Source organism: Bacillus rossius, chromosome 18, assembly GCF_032445375.1.
Source record: "Bacillus rossius redtenbacheri isolate Brsri chromosome 18, Brsri_v3, whole genome shotgun sequence".
Taxonomy (NCBI): Eukaryota; Metazoa; Arthropoda; class Insecta; order Phasmatodea; family Bacillidae; genus Bacillus; species Bacillus rossius.
Genome location: NC_086345.1, coordinates 13510144 through 13536583, shown reverse-complemented (window position 1 = coordinate 13536583; position 26440 = coordinate 13510144). Strand labels below are relative to the sequence as shown.

General features: G+C 42.3%; 1 protein-coding gene across 1 annotated transcript in view; it reads left to right on the top strand.

Moving 5' to 3' along the window:
• LOC134541207 (anaphase-promoting complex subunit 5) overlaps window positions 1–26440 on the top strand; it is a 44466-nt gene that overhangs the window by 4420 nt on the left and 13606 nt on the right. Inside the window, exons 3-10 of the mRNA XM_063384456.1 lie at window positions 1505–1715; window positions 3867–4116; window positions 6325–6481; window positions 15785–15972; window positions 16650–16767; window positions 18155–18283; window positions 21362–21595; window positions 24707–24900. Of these exons, the coding sequence (XP_063240526.1) occupies window positions 1505–1715; window positions 3867–4116; window positions 6325–6481; window positions 15785–15972; window positions 16650–16767; window positions 18155–18283; window positions 21362–21595; window positions 24707–24900 (1481 nt within the window). The remainder of the gene's footprint in view (window positions 1–1504; window positions 1716–3866; window positions 4117–6324; window positions 6482–15784; window positions 15973–16649; window positions 16768–18154; window positions 18284–21361; window positions 21596–24706; window positions 24901–26440) is intronic.

The following is a 26440-nucleotide window of genomic DNA, read 5'->3' as shown; positions in this document are numbered from 1 at the left end:
GAGTGTCGGAACAGTTTTCGAAAGATGGTTAAGCTGGTGGATTATTGCTGGTACAATAATTATTATTTGTGTATTGTCAATGGTTTTTTTTATAAAAATTTATCTATGCAAGCTCTGAAATATGTTTACACACAACTTAATATTAAATTTGTACTAGACATATTAATTATCTCAAACATGTCAGTTTAATTAAAAACCTACAAACATTCATGGCTGTTGTATTTTTAGTGTGTACGTAATGGGGAGAAACATTTTTTTTTATTTAATTGGTTATCTTTCTTTATTGTGCGGTGGGAAACCACAAGTTCACATTGACACAATATTTAGCTTTCACATTGCATCCTTCGCATCCCGGCGTTGCACTACTATGATCCCAACATGATGGGCACCAATTCAGTCGCTTATATTCAGAATTTTGCATGTGGATTTGGGAGTTTGCCGATGTTGAACACCATGTCACACCATTGCACTGATAGCTTTTTATCCCTCAGCATTTTATTATGACAGTCAGTTTTCATTACTGTATAGTTTTTTTCTAGTGGTTGACATAGTTTGCACAATATTACAACTGTGTGCATACAGTGTGTGCCATGGATTAGCTTATTAGAACTTATTTTCGATATCATTGTAGTGTATGTTAATTTTATTTGGCATTCTTGTTGAAACTATTGATGTTTGATAATCTGGTAAAATTTAAGCAGTTACGACAGTGGTACCAAGAACCAAGGCGGTGTACACGAGGGAAGGGATATATATCCCTCCTCCCGCCCCCCAAAATCCTAGATATGGGATCGTCCATTAATCACGTGAGGCTCGAAAGGAAGGGGGGGGGGGGTCGGGAAAAATCACGATATATCGGGGGTGTAGAGAGATATCACGTGTATTTATTTTTTTGCCCGATTTTTACTAAACCGAAAAGCGACACGTGACCTTGACTCGCCGTAGCCAGGCAACAATATCCCCGCCCGCCGCAACAGGAACCGCCCGGCTCGGCTTGCCAGTCGCCAGTAAGACTGTGATTTTGGCGCCGAATACATGCGTGAATTACATATAAGCCTTTCCTTTATTATTTTTATGCCAGTGAGAAAAAAACCTGCAACCTTAATGTGTGTCTGGACATTTTCATCACTGTGCTTAATTTTCCAGAGTTAAATCAGATTATACCTATATTTAAAGATAATATTCTGAAATTTTTAAAAAATATTTTGTACCAAAAAAAATACACGTGATTTATTGAGTGGATTTGGGGGGGGGGGGAGGTTTTGGGTATTCTAAAACCTCACCACAAATCACTAGAGGGAGGAGGGGGGGGGATTAAAAGTTTGCTAAAAAAAAAAAACATCACGTCATTAATGGACGACCCCTATCTATCCCGTTCTCCTCTTGGCCCGAAGTCAAATTCTACGTATACCTCCTGCAAATGCCGGATAAAGAGAGCCTTTACTGTCTGTAGATGGTTAGTGGTGACGCGAAGGTTGTTGTCGTCGTTTGTCCGGCCCCTCAGTCGCCTGACATGGAGATGTCGGAACTGCACCGGGAGGTGACCGGCGGGAGGTACGGCGTGTCGCTGAGGACGGTCCGCAACTTCAAGGACCGCATGGCCCGGCTGTTCGACGAGGGCATCAGCAGCCTGCTGGACGTCTCGCAGAGCCTGCGGACCTTGATGAGCGAGCCGTCGCAGATCAACCCCACGGTCCACCGCTCCAGCATCATAGGCGAGTGCATCCGGGGCTGTGACCGTCGCAGCTGTCGCGCCTGTCTTGTCACAGCAAATAATACCCTGCAATGTCATCAAATTCTTTGACTTGCAAATCATCTTCCGTTGAAATAAATTTATATGTTCGTTTGTAAAAAATGGCTGATCTCCGAAAGTTCTTTACCTATTGCTATTGAAATTTTAGCACAATGTATACGTGTTTTTTTATATATATAATATTTAAAAAAATAAGGCATGTAATAAAAGTGAAACTTCTTTGGCAATTACGTGAAAAAAAAAGTGTGCTCTCTCCTTTCGTTTCCGTTTAACCGGAATGAGCCACAGCAAGTAACGCTAGGCCGGTACAGCTAGTGAGTGAATAAATAAAAATAATTCCTGGGCGCCTTTATAATTCCCTAAACTATGTAGATTAATGAACTCTCAGCTTTAATATTTGTAATGTCTAATCAACCAAATTAATTTGACGTTCATATTTTTATTTTTATTTTTTTTTGATTTTCGGAATTTTTCCATGAAAAACATTGCAAAACAACAATGACGTATGTTCGAAAAAGTGCATTAAATCATATGATTAAGTAGCATTTAACCAAAAATTTAATTATAATCATAAAAAAGTAATCTTTTAAAGTTTGAAATTCAAGGACTGTCATTATTTCCTGACAAAAAATTGTACCAAAGTGCATTGTTCAGAAAAATTAATTTAATTTGTGATATTGTGCATCTCTTATTGAATCACTTTCAAACAACATATTCTCACTAATGTAATTTTATTGTTCTGAGTGTATCTGTTTTAGACAAATTTAACACAAATGATTTTACCTCTATTTTGGTGGAGTAGGTATAACAAAACTGCTTTTATAAAAATAAAAAAGGTAACACTGAAATCCTGTATTTAAAATTTAAATAGGTCTAAAAATAAAACTATATGTTTTCTAATATTAATTTAAAAAAGTAAAATAAAAAATATATATTTCATAGCCATAAATTGAGGCAAGAATATATGGTGAATAACAATAACAAATAAAAACAGCAAAATTGAGTCAATACACTGCCAAACACTGAAATGGAAGTCAGTAACACTGCATAACACCTAAATCGAGAAAAATTCACCTCAATTACCTCATTTTAGCTATTAAAATACAAAATTAATTTCATAAATCTTAAGTTTAGATTATTATTTAAAAAACTAAAATGTTATGTATGAAATACAAAAAATTTTCATCTATGTTTTTTCCAAACTATAATAAATGAAATCAGCATATAGCTGATACCATACAGACGTAGGTAAAGACTTATACAGAAACTTCACAAGAATATGTACATGTATAAATATTTTGAGCTTTTAACATTGCATATTGATTTTTTGATTATTGAATGTTATAGTTGCATATTTTTGTTTAACTTACTCTCAGCAATGTATTGTTTGTTGTACAGGAATTATTGAAGCAGTTGATCAATGTTTTACTTATTACTACCCGTGTTTTAATTTTTAATGAAGTTAAAGACAACATCCACTTTCTTTAATGATGAAATTTGCTTTTTTATAGCACCATAAAATCTCGGCTCTAGCCATGAAGTATCATTCCCACTAGAATGTAGGTATACCTTAAACCTCACATTCAAGGTTTGATAAACTTTGTGTGTTATCGAGATGTAAATGGCCCACTTCATTGGACGAATAGGTTGGAAAGGTTAAGGCAAATTCCGTTTAAACCGGACTTTCGGTTCTGGACAGGACCGGGTCTCATCTAGTCCGGATTAGCAGGAATCTTCTGAATAAGGATAAGATAGCTACATATTATCTTTATTAAGGAATTCTTGTTAACTTCAGTTGATCATACTTTTGTGAAAAGTACCAATTGGACGGTCTCCGGGTAAAAGGTAACAAGTCAAGAATTCACTTTGTGCAGTAGAAACAAAAAACTCTTAGATAAAAATTGAATTTAAATACTTAAATTTTTCTTGCATTATTCTTTTATTTACTAACATATTTACCAACATAGTTGCCAATGATTAAAAATGCATTACATACCTATTCTAAGTATACTTAAGAGTTTATTGCTGGAATAAACTAAAAATCACCAGAATGTGACTTGTTACCTTTTACCCGGAGACCGTCCGATTATTCCCGTTGTGCTTGCGATTGCAGGTATATATTTGCGCCGTATCGTGGTTTATTTCGACAAGTTGAACTTCTCCCAGCTGGTTTCCTTGTTCACTTCGTTCAAATCGTACTACTTGCAAGCCAAGCTGGACGATGTGCCGGAAACCTGCGCGATGGGCGACACAGCAGTAACTTTGGAAGAGTCGAACATGATCAAGTCGCACATGGAAACTCCTGCATCGAGCATGCCCGCCGGGAGGAATCGTGATGGCCCGGCGAAGCGAAAGAAAGATAGGTATGTATTTGTAGGCCTACGCTTTTTTTTTTTTTAATTTTATTTGAGGTCCTGTTATCTGATTATCACTGATGTTCATACGGTGTGGACCATCAAAATTCTGAGCTGGGCTGCATAATTCGATGTAAACAGACGCTAGTTATAGACTGGCACAGCCAAATATGATAGAACCCTTTTTTTTTTTTACACTATTCAAGGGTGTGTCTGAAGAAGTAAAATGCGGGAAAGTGTAAAATAAGAAAAAATCTATGAAAAATGCTTTTTTGCTCAGAGAACAGTGATATAATTCAGCCTTAACATACCAGACTCTAATATACACATAATTATTGGTTAAGTGTGTAAGTCCCATTTATACGAGGAGGAACCGAAAAAAAATGGATTTTTGAGTAAGTACAGTAAGTCCTCGGTTTACGTCGGGGTTACGTTCCTGAAAACCGCGACGTAAATAGAAACGACGCAAAATGAGCCATGTTTCATGCCACCGGCCGGCCACGGCCCAAGGTCGGCCGGAAGCGCTGGCATACAGACGTGACAACGGGCAATTTTATCAGCAAATGACAACCGACAGCGTGGGAAACAAGTCCAACTAGTACTTCTCAGCTTTATAGAATGGTTATTTAACCAGCTGCTTTATTACCTTTATTGATTGAAATATAAAGCAGCGGAGAGCAGGAAGCGTCCCTCATGATGTATGATAAGATAAGGCGGTGAACGTGTAGCTTACGCTACATAGCATAAATTAACTACCGAAGGAAATAAAGAATTATAAACGAATTATATACTGTGTTTTGGTTAAAATAAAGATTTACGGTCATTGTAAACGACATTATTGTGAATCGGCGACAACTTAAATTGAAACATGAGTACTCAAACATTAGCGACGTTAATCCGAAACGACGTAAATCGGTACGACGTAAATAGAGGACTTACTGTACCATTTTTTTTTAATTAGGCCTCCGCAGTGCGGCATTTGGCATGCGTATCTACATCTGTTGGCAAGCCACTGTCACCATTGCAGAAACATTTGACGGTGTTTGCACTTGTTTGTGAGTATTTGAAATGCCTCCACCGACTGAGACTCCCGCCGACTGCGAAATACGCGCTGTGGGTTCGTTTTCTTAGTGCTGGAGGCGTGAAAGCAGCTGACGACCGATGGAGTGTTACGAAATTGGGTTATAGCTCTTAAAGATGGCCGTGCAAGTGTTCACGATGAGAAACGTCGTGGGCGAACATTCTGTCATCACTGAAATTTCGGTGCTGAGAGTTGACGAAAAGCGAGAGAGATAGGACATTTCGCAATTTTCGTCGCTATCCGACGTGCTGCAGTGGTTCTTAAATCAGGCAGCGGATTCCCGAGGGGAATGGGATTCAAAAGCCGGCTGTACGATGCGACAAGTGCCTTAACATTGCTGGCGATTCTGTAGAAAAGTAAATTCAGGTAAAAATAAAATTGTTAAAAAAAAGACTACTTTTTTTTTATTTCAAAATGGTACTTACTTCAAAAAACACACTTTTTCGTGAAAAATGTTACAAGAAAATTTTACGTCAAGGTTCTAAAAAGTGTGTGTGTGTGTGTGTATTTGTTGGCACACAGTATATAGTGTGGACTGTGCCCAGGGGCACAACAACTGAATTTCGAAAGGGGGGGGGGGGGGGGGGCAAAATACCTTTTTATAAAGAATCATCGATTCCCCCTATTGAAGTGGGGGGTCCGGGGGTCCTCCCCCGGGAAAATTTGTATTTCAAGGTGAAAAATGGTGTAATTAAGCAGTTTTATTATCTAAAAATTTATTACACAGCACTTTCTTTGCCCCCGTTTGCCCCCACTTCAAGGTTTCAGAGGGGGGGCAAAATACCCTTGCCCCCCTCTGTTGTTGCGCCCCTGACTGTGCCAGTATGAGTATTTCAGTATTTCAACTTCATACCCTCAGCCACCGAGCCTAGAGGGCCAAGCTGGGGCCGTCGACTCACAAAATCACTGGTCGGTAGCGAAAGCTAGTTTGGTGCCCTCCCCGAAAAAAAAATATCTAAAATCATTCTCGCTAGCTCTCCTTGTGCTCATCCCGAGTCATTAACCAAGACCGCTGCGGGTGATGGGTGTTCTTGCATTTAGTGAACAAGCTAAAGTCAAAACGTTTAGGTTTCTAATCCTACTCTAGTCAAAAAAAATTTTTGACGGTAACTTGTGTTGTCGACGTGGTGCTTCAGCAGCGAGAGGGTGTACTGGTCGAAGAGGCAGGCCGACCTGTTCATCTCCCAGCAGGCGGCCCTGATTCAGAACAACGAGCCCGCCGCCCTGCCGCCGCGCGAGCTGCAGAAGAAGATCCACAGCCTGCAGCGAGACAACCCGGACTACCCCGGCGTGGTGAGCTGACGAGCTGGCGTTTACGAGGCGTGACTCTGCTCTTATCCTGTCAGGAAGCACCGTGACCTGGGGGTTCGATTCCCCGGCGGACTAAATAATACATTTTTTTTTAAACTTTTTTTTCTATTGGATATAGAAATTATTCACAAATTGTGATAAAAAAAATTTTGTATTGCTTTGGTTAATACAAACCTCGTTGTTGCAAAGTGACAAAAATTGCGGTCCCTTTGGGTTTGCACTATTCAGGTTTGACTGTGTGAGATTCAGATTCAAGGGACAGATTCGAGACAATTTTTTTAAGAACCAAATTCTTTATACAGTTATGTACATAAAAAAGTCGCAGTTATAAATTATGACAGGCCTATGGGCCGGTGTTTGCACCCTGCACTGAAGCTTTCCGTCCGCTCGATCCGCATCGCGTCACACAACTCATGGTCTCGTATGTCCACGAGGTCTCAAGCCTCCAACATCGACACGATGACAGGGTCAGATCCCTTGAATTGGAGTACAGGCTGTCTGTAAAAGAATGTCCCAGTTTCAGTGGTATATTATAATTTTTAGACTATTTACAACAAATCGTACATCAAATTGAAGGTAAACTAACCTATTTTTTTCTTAACAAATGTCCAAATATGTGCATCTTTAGTTATACGGCACACATACAACCTAGAGTCCAATTCTTCCCACACTTGGGTTAACACGTCCGGAGTAATGGAAGCAATAGCCTCTTCAGTTCTGTGTCTCAACTCTGGAAAATAATTAGGTGGCGGTGGAATGTAGACGCAATATTTTATAAAGCCCCAAAGGAAGAAAATTATGTTGGGTGAATGTGGAGAGCAGCGAAAAATAGCTCTGTCGTCTCGACCATTACAACCAATCCAACGGTCAGGGACTTCGACGTTCAGCCACTATCGTACAAATGAAACTCACATTGAACTGAAATTACAGATTCAACCGAGAGCAAATTGCAGATCACAAAATAGTTTACACTCAGGAGTCACCATTTTGTGTTGGAGTTGGTGCAAGCAAGAAAACAATAAAGCAGGTCTCTTGCTAAGGATTCTAAGATACAAATTTAGGATGACTATACTTTTTAATAGTATTTAAGAAAGAAGAACAAAGCAAGGGTTTAGAAACTACCTAAGAAAAGACATACCTACTATCATTAGGGAATAACGTGTAACTTTTGAGATTTTTCGCTCAACCATCACTGGACCAAAGCAATGGAATCATATGATTTTAAATTAAAATTCACATTGTGTCTTTACTTTCCTATGGGATATTATACATCCATTACTACATGCAACTGTTTACACTTTGAACAAAAACAACCGTATTGCGTAATAACCATGCTTTTTGTTAAAGTAATTACCGAGCACTGTGACTACAATCTAATGCCTGGGGACGTTAAAACACTTTGTATGAATGAATGAGATTTTTTGTATTAACACGGTTTTCATCAGTGAGGTTGCACTGTAGTCAAGTTGAAAACAGGGAAACTTGGAAGTTCTGGCCAGATGAAAGTCGGGGGAAATTTCGTGACGAGTTTGCGTGGACAGCTGGCCACATCCGTCACACACGTACAGGGGCGTGAGGGGCGTAAGCACATCCGTCTGTAGCTGCAGTACACCGACACCTCTAGGAGCTCAGGCACGCCGCTCTCACTGTCTAGTTCGAATATCTTAGTTTGCTTCATCACATTCTGTGCCCTCTCCGCTTGTAACACGTACAGAATCACTATCGACAGTTCCAACTCCAGCTCGTAGAAGTTTTCTTCAATATGTCAAACAAATCCAGATTATGACTCCAAAACTATTATTTCAGGCGGATGACATTTACACGATTCTATCTTCCTTGTGTAGTTACAAATGTCATCTTAAATATATCTGCTTCTGCACTGTATTATTTCAATCCGTGTGCATATTCTCTTCTAATTCAGTATTCACAAAGTTTCAGTGTGTTTTAGTCATGGCAATTTTACGAAATTCAAAGAAATTGTATGTCGACTTTTTGTGGCTGTGGCTAGCCTCAGCTGTTCCTTCCCACAGCTGTCCAGAGATACACACAGTACCATCCCTTGACCAATCAGAAATGTCCTTACAGAATTACACAAAGTTTGAAACACTATTATATAGTGATAATTATGCAATTTTTCATTAAATACAGTAGAACCCTGTTATAATGTTTTTCAAGTGAGCACAAGAAAAAAACATTATAAGCAGTAAAACGTTATAAGCAGGAAATCTCAATTTAGCACTTAACAATGTTCGAGCTTTGTACCAATGGACTCACCAAGCTATGTAAACAACTTTAATGTTAAAACCAAAGATAGTATACTTGATACATGAATTTTCTGAAACAAGCCAACAATTTTTCAACTTCGTCTTGTTCCCTGGTTAAATTTTGTTTGTCTTTAAAGATACACTGCCACATTTTTTGTAAAATTGTCTCACGATTCATGATGACAACATTAAGAGTGAGAACGTCTACTCCTTCGCCACCTGAAAATGTTTAATTTTGGGATTCCTACGTATGAATTTAAAAAAAATTATTTGTAAGCAATAGAAAACACTTTTAGTTATGCCCTCGCTCAATGGTTGGCAACTTAAATATCGTAGGACTATGTACGTGCATCTGAATACCTACTGGAATGGCAAGGAAGAGAAGAGTTGACTAAGGGTGCCAACTGACACGTAACTATGAACATTGTGTACCTTCACTATATTGCATAAAATTGTGTTTTAACAAACTTCATGTATTGTATGGCAGTGATTGTAAACATAAACATACATAAAGGAAACTTTTTATCGTAAGTGTTGGAATAATTTGGTTTTAAAACATTTTTTCCCCCATTTATTGAATGTTAGAAAGCACACATTATAAGCAGGAAATTACACTATTTATGAACGTTATATGCAGGAAATAAATACATTGTCCTTGTTTTGTCTAGAGACGTACGAGACTGTAAAATCCATAAAACAAAACGAAACAATTAATAACGATTCACTCGCGAACAACTCGATTGGCAGCAAGCGTGCACGATAGCACAACTTACCGCCATGATGGTTCAACAACAACTGTTGCTTCGTTGCCGGAAGCTGCAGGGCTACCTGCCTTGGCAGGCAGCCAACTTGAAAAACTTGGCGCTGCTAGCAAGCAGCGCGGGAAGTTCAAAATTCAAATGTTTCAAACACTATACACTAAATTACACACAATATTTACAAGTCCAAACATTACCGCCCGCCTTGAAATGTCCCATTTCAACAATCATATGGTAGCGGGCAGAGCTTCACCACAGGACGCTTCAAAGTTCCACTAGAAGTCCGGATAGTAGCCACTCTGGCAACACCATCTTTCCCAGGATAGAGCTCCACGATGCGCCCCAAGCGCCACTGTAGAGGTGGGAGTCTGTCGTCTTTCAGGAGCACAAGTTGGTTGGCAGTGGGACTAACTCCCTGCTCGTTCCATTTCTGCCGCTGCTGGAGCGTGTGTAAATAATCCCTGTGCCAACGATGCCAAAAGTCCTGTTGGAGGCGTTCCACAAGTTGCCAACGTTGAAGGCGGTTCAGCCGTACATCCCTCAAGTTAGGCTCTGGTAATGTGACCAGTGGCTCCAGGGTTAAGAAATGGCCAGGGGTTAGAGCACTGATGTCATTGGGATCAGAGCTCAAAGGGCACAGGGGTCTCGAGTTTAACGTAGCTTCCACCTGTACTAGAAGGGTGTAAAGTTCTTCAAATGTGAGCACTTGTTCACCAATAACTTTACTTAAGTGAGTCTTGAATGACTTTACCCCGGCCTCCCACAAGCCACCAAAATGGGGAGCAGCAGGAGGGTTAAAGTGCCACATGACACCGAGCTGGGACAACGCATCAGTGACAGCCTGCTGGTGTGGTGCCGACGACATAAGTTGCTGAAGTTCCTTAAGACGATTGTGAGTTCCGACAAAGTTGGTCCCGCAATCACTGTAGATATCAGATGTTCTCCCACGCCTGGCAAGAAAACGTTTGTAGGCTCCAATAAATGTATCTGTGGACAGGTCTGAAGCTAGTTCTGCATGAACGGCCTTTGTCGCGCAGCAGACAAAAATACAAAGGTAAGCCTTCAAGACCTTTGCCCCACGGACCCGACCAAGCTTAACCATAAAAGGACCAGCATAGTCAACTCCTACTTTGGCAAATGGTTTAACCTGTTGCACTCTCATAGAGGGAAGATCGCCCATGAGAGGTGCACTTGCTACGGGTCTTTGCTTGAAACATGGAACACAGTGACGCAAGCAGCGAGAGATGGCATCCTTATCTGCAAGAATCCAGAATTGTTCTCTAAGAATTCCTCTAAGAGTCTGAACTCCAGGATGATGATTCTTTTCATGATAATGGTTAATAATGAGATCAGTCAGATGGTGAGATTTTGGAAGCAGCACTGGGTGCTTCTGCTCAAACGGAACACTGGAGTGAGCTAAACGACCACCTACCCTTATCAGGCCACTGTCATCAAGAAAGGGTACTAGTTTGCGAATCTGAGGGGAAATGCACTGTCCCTTCTTCAGAGCACTTATATCCTCTTTGAAATGATGTGATTGTACCCAGAAGAGCCAAAAATGTAAAGCCTTATTCAACTCATCAGGAGACATATTGTCAGTCTTGCGCTCTTTCAGTGACACGCGACAATTGTGGGCAAACCGCAATAAACAGCATGTGACACGCAGAAGCCTGGTTAGTCGACTGAATCGCGTTGCCAACTGGCCAAGATCATCAGAGGACGTTACAGTGGTCAAGGTGACAGTCTTCTTCTCCATCACTGCGGGATCCACTTCCACTGCATCTGGTGACTGGGAAGGCCACTGTCCAGGTGACTCTATTAACCACGGTGGGCCAGTCCACCACAAGTGATGATCCAATAGTTGAAGAGGGAAGAGACCACGAGAGGCACAGTCAGCAGGATTGAACTCAGACGGTACGTGTTTCCACCAACTGGGACGGGTAAGCTCTTGGAGTTCGCTTACCCGGTTAGCTACAAAAGTCTTCAACTGATGAGGAGATGAGTTAATCCATGCTAAAACCACTTGTGAGTCTGTCCAGGCTGTGATGGAAGATACGGGCAAAACTTCTTGGTAAGTCTCAATCACATGATTGAGCACACGAGCCAACAGTAGTGCTCCACAAAGCTCCAGACGAGGTAAGGTTTGGCTTTTGACTGGTGCAACCTTGGACTTACTGATCAGCAGACGAATGATGGTTCGATCATCCGGGCACACTATGCGCAGGTACACCACGGCCGCGTAACCAATCTCAGAACTATCACAGAAACCATGCAGTTGATAGGTAGAGCCTTCTGGACCTTTAATGAACCGAGCGACAGCAATAGAGGACAACTGAGGGAGCTCCCGGCTAAAATGATCCCACTGAGAAGCAAGATCAGGGGGGAGGTGATCATCCCAGTCAATGGACCGGACCCACATTAGTTGCAATAGATGCTTTGCAAACATTAACAGTGGAGTAAGCCATCCTAGAGGATCAAATATTCTGGCTACATTGGCAAGGATACTCCTCTTCGTAACAAGACTCGAGTGGCCTCGGATTACATAGGAGAAGGTGTCAGAGACTGGGTTCCATTGAAGTCCTAAGACCTTGACCACAACTTGACTCTCAGGATCCAGATCAAATGATTGGGGCATATCAACATCTTCAGGCGGAAGCCAGTCTATGAGAGCTGTATGGTTGCTCATGAACTTCCTCAACTTGAAGCCCCCTTTGGCAAGAAGAGCTCGAAGGTCCTTTTGGATGGCCAGAGCAGATTCAAGAGTGTCAGAACCGGTAACCACATCATCAACATACACATCGGATTGCAAAACTCTTGAGGCAACTGGAAAGTGGTCTTTCTCATCGACCGCCAGTTGTTGAAGAGTTCGAAGGGCCAAGAACGGAGCTGAGGAGACGCCATACGTCACCGTCTTCAATCGATAATCCTGCACAGGTTCCGAATCACAAAAGCGCCAAACAATGCGTTGGTAGTCCTGGTGCTGGGGCAGAACAGATATTTGACGGTACATTTGTTTAACATCTGCCGTAAACACAAAGGCATGTAGCCGAAAGTTCAACAGTAGATCAAAAATGTCTCTTTGCAACTTGGGGCCAGTTAGCAGTGTGTCATTCAATGAGACACCAGATGAGCTCTTAGCAGACCCATCAAACACTACCCGCAGCTTTGTGGTTGAACTCTCTGGCTTCACGACACAATGGTGGGGGATATAATAAGCTGGCGTCACATCAATCTGATCATCAGGAATCTTTTCCATGTGACCCATGGCAAGATAGTCTTCCATGAACTCTGAGTACATTATTTTGAGCTTTGAGTCACCTTTCAAGCGTCTCTCTAGGCGCATCAACCTATTTATAGCTTGGGGTCTGGAGGTGCCCAACTCATGTCTCGAGTGGCGAAATGGCAGGGACACACTATATCGGCCTTCTTCATTTCGGACGTGAGTTTCGGCAAACATGGTTTCGCAAAAAACATCCTCAGGAGACTTGTGTTCTACCCGTGGGAATTCTTCAATTTCCCAGAACTTTCGTACAACATCATCTAATGGAGGGTAAGAAGTGAACAGTGTGACACAATGCGATGACAGGCAGGATGGTGGAAGTTTGGTGTCCACCCTTCCCATGAGAATCCATCCCAAAACAGAGTCGAGAGCCACTGGAGACCCTTCAATCTTGCCTCCAGTTACGAGAAGAGGAAATAGGTCAGCACCAATAAGGAGGTCAACAGGACCAGGGGTGTCGAAAGAAGGATCAGCAAGCTTCAGATGAGCCACTGATCGCCGCACATCCGATGAGAGTTTGGCACTCGGCAAGTTATTGGTAATGCGTGGTAACACAAATACATCCAGGGCAAACTGATTATCTGGATTGCCCACTGGGAAGATGACAACTGATGTGTAGGACTTAGCCACATTCACAGGTGTACTGGACAAACCATGTATCGGAAGATGAGCCTGTCTGCGAACCAGTCGGAGCCTTTGTAGGCACTGTTCGGTGATAAAGCTGGCTTGACTGGCAGTGTCTAGTAAAGCACGTACAACACAAGGCACACCAGAACGATCAAAAATCTGTACTTGAGCAGTTGACAACAATATTGTTGTTGAGGTAGCGTAGGTTTAGCAGCAGTTACTGCAACAGTGGCAGGATTAGAGTCAGATGATGGTGGTTCCTTGTCTGAGTTGGATGGGATGGAGTCTTCCTCTAATCGCTGACCCCCAAAATGCAGCATGGAATGGTGACGTGCCTTACAATGGTGACATGAGGACTTAGATGGACACCAATTTGATCGATGTGATGGGGAAAGACAATTCAGACACAACTTATGCTCCTTTACTATTGCATATCGTTCCTTGGGGCTACCCTGCGAGAAGATAGGGCATGACCTAAGCACATGAATGTCACTACACAAGAGACAACTTTGTGACTGTGGAGAACTTACTAATGTGTTTACAGACTGACCTCGAGACTGCCTCCAGCTGTTTTGGTGCCCTTGAGCCGTCTGTTTGGGAACCTGATTTCCTGAACTCCTAGAACGGGAAGCTATCACAGCCTCATGCGCACGACAATGTTTTTCAAGAAACGAAGTGAAACTACTAAGAGTGGGAAACTCGTCTGTTAATGTCATTTCCCATTGTGTTTGTAAGGCAGCATCCAACCGTTTGCATAGAATGGGCAGCAGCATCAGATCCCACTGGTCTACAGGGACAGACAAGGCCTTAAGAGCAGACACATTCTCTGTAACAGTGTTCAACAGTTGGCGCAATGTCTTGGGAGAGTCAGCTGATGCAGAGGGTGCTTGAAGTAAAGCCTCCACATGCACAGACACAATGAGCCTCTTGTTCTCGTACCTACCAACAAGTAGTTTCCAAGCCACATCAAAGTTTACTTCAGACATGGGCAAGGCCTGAATCATGCTGAGGGGTTCACCACTGAGAGCAGTCTTCAGATAAGCCAGTTTCTCAACAGATGAAAGGTCACTATTGTTAGCAACGAGAGTGCAAAATAGGTTGGAGAAGTTAGGCCAATTTTTAATGCTACCCTCAAAACTTGGAAGCGTAATTTTTGGTAAAGCTACCCTAGAATTGCTCACCTTGGGCCTTGACGATGTTGAGCTCTCCATCGAACAACCCTCCAGGGCACTTACCGTCGCCATGACTTCAAAATGTTTCTCTTCGAAATCGTCCATTCGTGCAGTCAGTTCTGAGAGATCGATGTCAGAATTTTGCGTTGCCCCAAGAACCACAAAATCCGCCTCGAACTTATCACGAACTTGGGGTAGATCACGAACTGTGGCACGAAACAATCCTTGCTTAGAAACATCGTCAACAACACTTTGAGACAGGTCGACAGCACGTTTGAGCCGAGCCTCTGCTAGTCGGATACGCACGAGTGCCGAGCCTATATCTGCCATGGTCACACACAGACACAAAGGACGAAATAACCAAAAAGACACAACAAAGAAATAAACACAACGAAGACCAATATAACCAAGGTAAGACACAGCAAATCAAAATTTATATCCAGCAAAAAACACCTAACGCAACGAAAAACATGAGCAGACGCCGATAAATAATACAACATAACCCCAACACGAAATATATTCCACGAAAAACAAAGATATAACAGTTTCTTAGATCGCCAAATCTCTGCGACTTTCTTCTAAAACACGTTGCCGAAGAAATCTTGACCATGAAAATACTCTAATTAACGAGAGTATAGCGCACGAAATAACGTGAAAACGAAGTGTAATTGTTTACCACGTGCACACGAATCACGTTTAAAACAACACCAGAAAAAACCGGAACTATCCGGCCCGGAGGACCAAATGTTTTGTCTAGAGACGTACGAGACTGTAAAATCCATAAAACAAAACGAAACAATTAATAACGATTCACTCGCGAACAACTCGATTGGCAGCAAGCGTGCACGATAGCACAACTTACCGCCATGATGGTTCAACAACAACTGTTGCTTCGTTGCCGGAAGCTGCAGGGCTACCTGCCTTGGCAGGCAGCCAACTTGAAAAACTTGGCGCTGCTAGCAAGCAGCGCGGGAAGTTCAAAATTCAAATGTTTCAAACACTATACACTAAATTACACACAATATTTACAAGTCCAAACAGTCCTTATGGGGGAAATATTGGGACTTTAAAAATATGACATTATAAGCAGGAAAACATTATATGCAGGAACATTATTACAGGGTTCTACTGTAAAACCTATTATGTGGTATTCTGGATGAGGGGCGGTGGTGGTGGGTTGGCAGCACTTCCTGCGGTTCCTGAACTGCGTGCGGACGAGGGAGTTCTGCGGCGCGGTGGACAGCCTGCACCACTGCTGGGACCGCAACTCGTTCCCGCCGGAGGCCAAGGGCGCCAGCCCCGACGAGAAGGTGCGGGGTCTCCGCTACGCCGCCCTCAACATGGCCATGCTGCACACCTTGTTCGGGCACAGGTACGTACGGCCGGCGTTCCTCCCCCCCCCCACTCCCCCCCCCCTCTCCTTCCCCTCTCCCCCCTTTTCCACTCGTCCCAGTTCCTGGCGAGTCGAGGGTCAAGGAAGCGACTCTGTTACCCTGGAAATGTTGTGGGCAGGGGGACAAGATTATATATGGTGACTGAACGTCACACCTAAATAATACCGAAATGAGCCAGTCAACACAACATTTAACACCAAAATACATTTTAATACACACCATTTAAAAAAATAAAAATAAAATGTTAATTTTTTTTTTAATGAAACGCAAATCAAACAAAAAATTTACACACATCTCTGAAATTTTGTTCTTTAAGTTCAAAAAATTCTATTTACTAAAGATTTCAGCATGTAGTTTACAACAAAATGCATGGACAAAGTGTATTGTAGAAATTTTCTGTTATATTTTCAGATTTGTTATAATTTATTATATGTTCTCAGTCTAGAAAATACTTGAGAAAGAAGTAGCACTAACTTTTTGATTGTGAGTAAATATACGCTTGAAATTTATATCACAAATGATTTAATTAAACAGATACAGCGTGTATACCGATTTAAATGACATTGTAGTTTGATGGAAAATACTAGGTGGGAAGAAGCGTTAAAATTGAAGATAAGATAAACGTGTGTTGTTGATAAACTTGATCGATTTGCAGTAAGGAAGCGATCCAAGCGCTGAAGGAGGCCATAATGACTTCCCACGAGGGGAATGACAACCTCTGTCTGCAGCACGCCCTGGCCTGGCTCTACAAGCTCAGCAACGAAGACAACAAGGTGCATGCTTCGTCCTTCGTCTGTCGCTTGTGGTCATTCGATGTAGGTTGCGTATTTCTATATGTCTGTAGGTGTTGTTTTGTAGCCGCGAAGGAGGGGGTCCACAACTGAAAACGGAGAAAACGGCCAGGGGTCTTTACATTTAAGACCCACGGCAGTGGCGGGCTGGTGCTGAAAAAAACGAATGATATACAACAAAATATATTTATTTGTAGACATGCATATATAAGTCGATTACAAGGGGAAAGGAGGGGAAGGAATGCTGTGCAGTGCCCACACTGCTTCAGTTTGGTTTGTTCGGGTTGTCGATGATACTCGCTATTTATGGTTTCCTATCACTGATAACGATATTATGGTTATATCAGCGGATATAAGCACATGTCTGTGTGAGGGTAATAATAATAATAATAATCAAGGAATGTTTACGATGAGAATTATACAGTTTTGTTTGTGTGAACGCTTCTGTTGCACGAAGAGATGGTGGACTGAAATAATTAGCGGATGCAACATTTGTAAACAACTGTAGTTCGATTGGAAACGAGAGTCGCGACAGTAACCAACGTCCGTTCACCACCATGTTGATTCTCAGACTGTCCTCTTCCTGTGCGCAGGTGCACCAACCTACTTCCTGGCCACTCCAGAGTGACCAACCGCAGTGCCCTGCAGGGCGGGAAGTTTCAAAATGTTCAAAGTCTATACACTACAATAAAGTGTCACAGTATGAAATTAATGGGAAAACATGTTTTCCACTGCTTTGTAAACTTGCAAAGGCAATGCTTATTCTTCCACACAGCAATGCAGGGGTGGAAAGGATATTTAGTAAGCTCAACCTTATCAAGACAGCGCACAGGTCATGTCTTGAATCGCCAATGCTAAATGCTTTGTTGCATATCTCTTCTAGGAAGAATATGGCAGAATTCCAGCCAACAGAAGAAATGAGGAATAGGGCAAAACATCTGGAAAAGTGATATTTAAATACTGCCAGTGGTGAAGTGTAGGCTGCGTGTATGTGTGTGTAAATACTTGTAAAAAGTGTTAAAAATTGAATTGTTTTGATTGAAGTATAGTTATGTACATTATGATCGAGTAATTTTCATAAAAAATTTGCATTTTTTTTTTTGTATTTTTTTAATGTACAGGATTTTACAGGATATTTTATATTCAAAACCAGGATATTTCACATTTCAATCAAGGATATTGTTTTCAAAGTGGTGGCAGCCCTGCACTACACTAAACATGCTCAAACTATATATACACACAACAAGTCGGAACAGCTTCAGTTACTTCGCGTGTCACTGCTTATTTTTTGTAGTAGAGCCTCTCCTGCTCTGCTGTGACAGGTGGGTTGGTCGGTTTGTTTGCTCATCTCGGGTTGTGGTCCCCCCAGGTGATCCTGATGGAGCGGTCCATCACGAAGAGCACCGAGCTGAACCTCAGCTACCTGACGTCGCTCGGAATCCTGGCCCTGAACCAGCTGGAGGCCGCCGACAAGGGAATACCTGCGCTCATATTCGACGTGAGTGGCCCGGTCCGTTCGTGACCGGAGCAGGGCTCTGCGAATCACTTAGGCTACTTGTGTTTCCCGCTGGCGACTTACTTCCGCCAAGTGGTTTCCAAAACATCAGCAAATTTTATTTACTACAATATCCTTTTGTACATAAGTGACTCCGTTCATGAAACTGGGTCGATATTCAAACCAAAGTGACCAGGGTTTGCCGGTTTTAACCAACATTTTTTATTTTGACAAAATTTTTTTTAATAATCTATTTTTTAAATAGAATATCATAATTTTTTTTTAAATGAAAGGTCTGTTTTTCCACTCTAACAACTACAAAAGTTAGCTCATTAATATTTATTGTGATTTACAGAAACAAAAAAAAATGTTATATATACTAATTAAGATTCTAACATTTAAATTATCTGATTAAGTTGTAAATTGTACCCGGCCAAGTAATCATGTAAAATTAAATTAATTAGTGACTTGTGGACAGAGTGTAAAAAAAAAAAAAAATGATGAAACCGATACTTTTATTATTATTTCCTGTGTGGGAAATACCCTTTATTTGGTTGAGTCCCAGTCATATGTACAGATTTGCAGGACTTCAGTTTTTTGGTGTTATAACTTTTCTGGTTCCACATGAGTGGCAGAAAGCGGGATGTTGTATGGCTTTCATTTGAACATGCTGAGAACCAAAATAGCGTTATAAAAAAAAACTAGTTTTAAAAAAAATGTTGTTTGGTGTTTTTCCAACCGTGCAAAGTGTGTATATATTATTTGTGGTGCACAGCACAACAAGAGCTCGTAGATAAATCAAGCACTTGGCATATATTGGTCATCAGTATCCCCTCCTCACCCCCCTTCCCCTGGCGGACTCTCCGCGAATGCAGCACCCGTGTGCCCCAGACACTTGGCACTTATATTTATATAACAAGACAACAGTGCAACCTGAAAACGAATTGCGATAAAACCAAAATAACACCAAAAAGCATGTCAAAAAAGCAGCACAACACCAAAATGTGAGTTAAAACACCATTCAGCGCCAAAATGCATGTTATATCATGGAATTAAGTAGCATTTAACAAAAACTGAATCATAATCATAAAAAAAAAAAAAAAGAAATCTTTTAATATTTGAAATCCAAGATATCTTGTTATTTCCAGACAGGAAAAAAAAAAGAAACACAATTTGAAAAAATGCTCGAGATAAGAATTTAAGAAAAGCATTTAAGAATATACTGAGAGCAGATGAGTATCATATTTTCATCATGCATGAAAGCCAGTTATAGATTTTTGAAAGCACTCAAGGGACTTGCATTACACCTTTATCTTAATTCGTCCACCTCATTAAAAATAATGTAATGAAAGTTACAAATCATTTAGCAAATTTATTTTTCATGTTACTGTAAATGAGGGTTAAATTTAACGTACATAAAAATTATTTTTCAGTCCAACTCAATGGGATACAATTAACTCAGCTTTAAAATTATCAAAATGCACCCTGTTACGCCCTGTTACAGTCACCGTTCACTTGTCATAGTTGCCCTAGGCATGACGAGAAGACTGCACGCCAGTTCAGGGCCTTGTGCTTAGAGGTGACACTGTGTTGGAAGCAGTAGCAAGCGTGGATCTTATCATCCTGCGTCTCCAGCACAAGTACACCCATGGTGAGCTGCTGGCCTGGTCCAACTCGTCGCTTGTCTTAAGGAGCTGTTCACGAGGATGGGAAGGGGTGTCAGGAGCCGTACACGAGGATGGGAAGGGGTGTCAGGAGCCGTACACGAGGATGGGAAGGGGTGTCAGGAACCGTACATGAGGATGGGAAGGGGTGTCAGGAGCCATACACGAGGATGGGAAGGGGTGTCAGGAACCGTACATGAGGATGGGAAGGGGTGTCAGGAGCCGTACACGAGGATGGGAAGGGGTGTCAGGAACCGTACATGAGGATGGGAAGGGGTGTCAGGAGCCATACACGAGGATGGGAAGGGGTGTCAGGAGCCGTACACGAGGATGGGAAGGGGTGTCAGGAGCCGTACACGAGGATGGGAAGGGGTGTCAGGAGCCGTACACGAGGATGGGAAGGGGTGTCAGGAGCCGTACACGAGGATGGGAACGGGTGTCAGGAGCCATACACAAGGATGGGAAGGGGTGTCAGGAGCCATACACGAGGATGGGAAGGGGTGTCAGGAGCCATACACGAGGATGGGAAGGGGTGTTAGGAGCCGTACACGAGGATGGGAAGGGGTGTCAGGAGCCGTACACGAGGATGGGAAGGGGTGTCAGGAGCCGTACACGAGGATGGGAAGGGGTGTCAGGAGCCATACACGAGGATGGGAAGGGGTGTCAGGAGCCATACACGAGGATGGGAAGGGGTGTCAGGAGCCGTACACGAGGATGGGAAGGGGTGTCAGGAGCCGTACACGAGGATGGGAAGGGGTGTCAGGAGCCATACACGAGGATGGGAAGGGGTGTCAGGAGCCGTACACGAGGATGGGAAGGGGTGTCAGGAGCCGTACACGAGGATGGGAAGGGGTGTCAGGAGCCGTACACGAGGATGGGAAGGGGTGTCAGGAGCCGTACACGAGGATGGGAACGGGTGTCAGGAGCCGTACACGAGGATGGGAAGGGGTGTCAGGAGCCGTACACGAGGATGGGAAGGGGTGTCAGGAGCCATACACGAGGATGGGAAGGGGTGTCAGGAGCCATACACGAGGATGGGAAGGGGTGTCAGGAGCCGTACACGAGGATGGGAAGGGGTGTCAGGAGCCGTACACGAGGATGGGAAGGGGTGTCAGGAACCGTACATGAGGATGGGAAGGGGTGTCAGGAGCCATACACGAGGATGGGAAGGGGTGTCAGGAGCCGTACATGAGGATGGGAAGGGGTGTCAGGAGCCGTACACGAGGATGGGAAGGGGTGTCAGGAGCCGTACACTAGGATGGGAAGGGGTGTCAGGAGCCGTACACGAGGATGGGAAGGGGTGTCAGGAGCCGTACACGAGGATGGGAAGGGGTGTCAGGAGCCGTACACGAGGATGGGAAGGGGTGTCAGGAGCCCTAACGCGAGGAGGAGGTGAGAGGGGGGTCGTGTGTTGCAGCTGTCATTCACGAGCGACTCGCTCAACTGCCAGCACTCGATGATGGACCTGGCGGTGACGAGCCATGCCCAGCGCGCGGCGCTGTGGTGCCTGTACGGCAAGATGCAGATGTGCTCGCTCTTCAGCCAGCTGGTGCTACACCTGGGCTCGTTCGGCGGGCGGGGCCCCGCGGCGCACAACGGCGAGGGCTGCTGCCTGGCCGCCTGCAACGTCGCCAACATCCTCACCGAACAGGCAAGTGTTGCCGGTCGAGGAATGTAGTGTAAGGACCTACCCTCAACATTGATTTTTTTTAACGTGGGGGGGGTTTGAGAATATATAAAATATTTATTCTTGTGTTATGTTTGGTGTTGAAATATTAGTCTTTGCATTCCTTAGATGTTTTTTTCCTTGGGTGACTTCTTGCAGAGGTGATTTATAAATTCAAGGTCAAGCCGGGTTTTGGGAAGAATGAGTAAGGAAGGGCCACCCAGCTGGCGCCATGAGGTGTTTGAAAGTGTTGTGGCGTAACCTAGTTAGCTGTGATTGGCCAAGTGACGTTCCACTTCATTTGGGAGAAAATCGCTGTAGGCTGCCGCCGTATTGTGCCGGAACTATTTCTTTTATAGGTTGCCAAGAGTTTTTGTAAGCGGTTACGTAATGGTAAAGTAAATTAATTTTGTGGTTTTAAAGTCTTGTATCTATATTTGTTGTTAAGCTCATGTTACTTTGAAGTGTGTGTTTGGTTGCAAGTAATTGCAAATATTGACCGAGGAAGGATATGTAACTTTGTCTTTTGAGGGAGAGAGAGGCATGTAACGGTGAATTGGACGGAGCTGTGAGAAGGTGGTTAAAAAAAAGCTTTTCTTTGTAGTTGGGCGTTGTTAAATTTATTACTGGAGAGTTACCCACTACAGTAGTCGTCCCCTGTATTTGCTCGAATATAAGTTGCCATAAATTTTATGACACTCGAATATAAGATGCCATCAATTTTATGACACTCATCTTCTAGTCCTTTTATCTCACAAAAATTAAATCGGGTACACGTTTGCCATGTGTATCAGAAGCAAAACTTTTCAGATAGAGGTATAAGAATGTATGAGAATTTGAGGAAGTGTGTGGATTGAGTAAGTATACAACTCTCTATAACGCCATAAATTGTAAGATGCACTTTGTCGCACTAAAAAAAATGCCTGGGTACTTGGTTGCCATGTGTGTTAGAAGCAAAACTTCACAGCTAAGAATGAATAAGAATTTGGGTAAGTATGTGGGTGAGTAATTTTGAAAGTGCCCAAGTATACAAGTATGTAAATGCGCAAATATTCAAGTGTGATATAATGCAAATATGTCATTGAGCACCTCACTCTTGATCATTATACTTTTTTTTTTATTGTTACACTTTTGCTATGCTCTAGTAATGTCATCGCCGTGACATAGCCTGCCGTCTGTATAGAAGTTCCATTACTAAAATTATTTTTTTCAGTTTTAGATGCACTTAAGTTTAAAAGTTAAAACTAGAAACCTATCTTAGAATTGAATAAATTCTGAAAATGGAGAATGACCTTGATTGTAACACACATCCCCATTGTCGAAGTAAAAAGAATCACAAAAAAGATGTTTTTTTATAGTTGAGTATATTCTGTACATATCTTTCCTGGATCACCGTGGACAGCTGATACTACATATATTTTTATGCCATTATTTTTTACATAGGATATAGTTAAATTTAAATTTTTTCTCTTGGATTTTAAATGTTTTGAAAATTTTGTAATAAAAGCTAACCAAATTAATTATAGTAAAGTATTAAATAATGGGCATGTGAAAAATTAATATGAAGTACATAATAAAGTTTTTATACAATTATATTAATATGTTAATAATATTTATCACAACCTTGCAGTACAGCCTATAGGTAGAGGCAAGATTATATGGTGAATACTGATAAAACCAAAATAGCAGCAAAATTGAAGTCAATACACCACCAAACAACGAAATGTAATTCAAGTCAATAGACTGCCAAACACAGAAATTGAAGTCAATTCACCGTATAACACTAAAATACAAAGCAATACACATTCCAATGAAATTCACATCAATTTAACCATATTGATTTTTTGATTCATATTAATAGTATTGAAATAATTAAACATTTATTGAAAGTATAAAACTCTCTCTATTCGTTTCTAATGTGAAGCTTCTCATTTGTTGCAAAGCTTTATAACATTGGAAGCCTAAGATTTGTTCATGAAAATAATTGTAATTTTATTTTTTGTGTAAGTGTTGCTTGAACTTATTTGGTCACTTAAAAAAAAAGTCAAAAGGAGGCACTCCATTCGCTTTTTGAATTCTCAATGTTAATATTATGCATGGTTATTTTATAACTTTTATTTAATGATTATATATTCAGGGCTCAATCTGTTTTATCAGTTAATCAGTTCAATATTACTTTCAATATTTACTTTGACCCTGTATTTTATAAAATAAGTGTAACACAGCTTCGTCGAGAACAATATTCGCAATTCGATTTGACTTCACAAATATGTGAAAAAAATTTATTTGATAATCACTTTGTATCAGAAAACCAGTATTTGCACAGGCCTACCCATCATAAATCAGGAAACCGATACTGAAATGAAAACCAACTGTAAAGATGAGCACTGAGCGAACCACAAACGCAGGCAGTGCGATATTGTGACAACTGTAACTCACCGTAAAAAAAAATGTGAATGCAAGTGGGGTGCAATTGGTGCTGGATTGCAGGTAGTGCAGAATCATGGAATTTAGATTTAAAGATATTTAAATGTAAACTCTTTGTTTCATTTAAGGACTAAATACAAGATTATGTGGTGAATGGCAATATAACCAAAGTAACACCGAAAATCATTTCAAAACACCTCTTAACACCAAAATGCAAGTCATATGATGGAGATAAGTAGCATTTAACCAAAATTTAATTCAAATCGTGAAAAGAGTAATATTTTAATGTTTTATTTCCGGACATAAAAAATTGTACCAAAGTGCATGATCAGAACAATTAAATTTTATTTTTGTTTTTAATCTGCATCTCTTTTAAAAATCACTTCTAAACTACATTTGCTCACTCCTTATTGTTACGAATTCCTCTCTTTTAGACCAATTATTTACAAATTATTTCATCGTAAAAATACAGCATTTAACTTTCACCATTATTTTGTGGAGTAAGTGAAAAAAAGAGCTTTCATAAAATTAAAACCGTAAAATCTGGTGTGTATTAATTAATGAGGTTACTTGTGTTGAATGGTGTCGAAGAGTCTGAGTGTGCTTGTTCGTGGTCCTGGGGAAGAGTGCGTGCCGGGGTTGTCGGGAGCGTGGCGTCGTGGGCGGCAGGGGGAGTACCAGCTGGCGGCGCTGGTGCTGCGGCACGCCAAGGGGCAGTACCCCTCGGACCCGCTGGCCGTCTCCTGGAAGCTGTCGGAGCAGCTGCTGCACTTCACCCGGGCCCTCCGCCACGGCCGCTGGCTGGACGCCGGGCAGGCCGTCGCTCACCTCGCCAACGTCAGCGAGTGGGAGAGTCGCCTCAGGTCGCCCGCATGTACATCTACCCCTGTACCTCCCTCTCCCTGCATCTACCTCTGTACCTCCCTCTCAACCACATCTACCCCTATACCTCCCTCTCCCTGCATCTACCTCTGTACCTCCCTCTCAACCACATCTACCCCTGTACCTCCCTCTCCCTGCGTCTACCTCTGTACCTCCCTCTCCCTGCGTCTACCTCTGTACCTCCCTCTCCCTACGTCTACCTCTGTACCTCCCTCTCCCTACGTCTACCTCTGTACCTCCCTCTCCCTACGTCTACCTCTGTACCTCCCTCTCCTTACGTCTACCTCTGTACCACCCTCTCACCACATCACCTCTGTACCTCCCTCTACCTACGTCTACCTCTGTACCTCCCTCTCCCTATGTCTACCTCTGTACCTCCCTCTCCCTATGTCTACCTCTGTACCTCCCTCTACCTACGTCTACCTCTGTACCTCCCTCTCCCTATGTCTACCTCTGTAACTCCCTCTCCCTACATCTACCCCTGTACCTCCCTCTCCCTACATCTACCTCTGTACCTCACTCTCACTACATCTACCTCTGTACCTCCCTTTCCTGACATCTACCCCTGTACCTTCCTCTTCCTACATCTACCTCTGTACCTCCCTCTCCCTACATCTACCTCTGTACCTCCCTCTCCCTACGTCTACCTCTGTACCTCCCTCTCCCTACGTCTACCTCTGTACCTCCCTCTCCCTACGTCTACCTCTGTACCTCCCTCTCCCTACGTCTACCTCTGTACCTCCCTCGCCCTACGTATACATCTGTACCTCCCTCTCCCTACGTCTACATCTGTACCTCCCTCTCCCTACATCTACCTCTGTACCTCCCTCTCACTACGTCTACCTCTGTACCTGCCTCTCCCTACATCTACCTTGTACCTCGCTCTCACTACGTATACCTCTGTACCTCCCTCTCACTACATCTACCTCTGTACCTCCCTCTCACTACATCTACCTCTTTACCTCCCTCTCCCTACATCTACCTCTGTACCTCCCTCTCACTACGTCTACCTCTGTATCTCCTTCTCCCTACGTCTACCTCTGTACCTCCCTCTCCTTACGTCTACCTCAATACCTCCCTCTCCCTACGTCTACCTCTGTACCTCCCTCTCCTTACATCTACCTCTGTACCTCCCTATCCCTACGCCTACCTCTGTACCTCCCTCACCCTACATCTACCTCTGTACCTCCCTCTCCCACATCTATCTCTGTATCTCTCTCTCTGTACAAGTATTAGACACAAGTATTTTAGACTTTATTTTTAGTCCAATTTCATATTTTAAAACAGAATAGTTCGGTGTTATGGTTTTTATTATTATAAATGCCTATGTGTAATACTCCACCCAAAAAAAAAAAAAGAATATTATTGTGTTTTGAATTAAGTTTTGTTTGAATGCTGATTATTTCCAATTTTAACCTTCGTATTTATTTTGTATATCATGTTAAAATTTATATTCTGTCTGTTATTTTAATATTTTTTTTTGTGTTGACGGTTTTACAGTATTAGTGCTTGTTGTGTTTT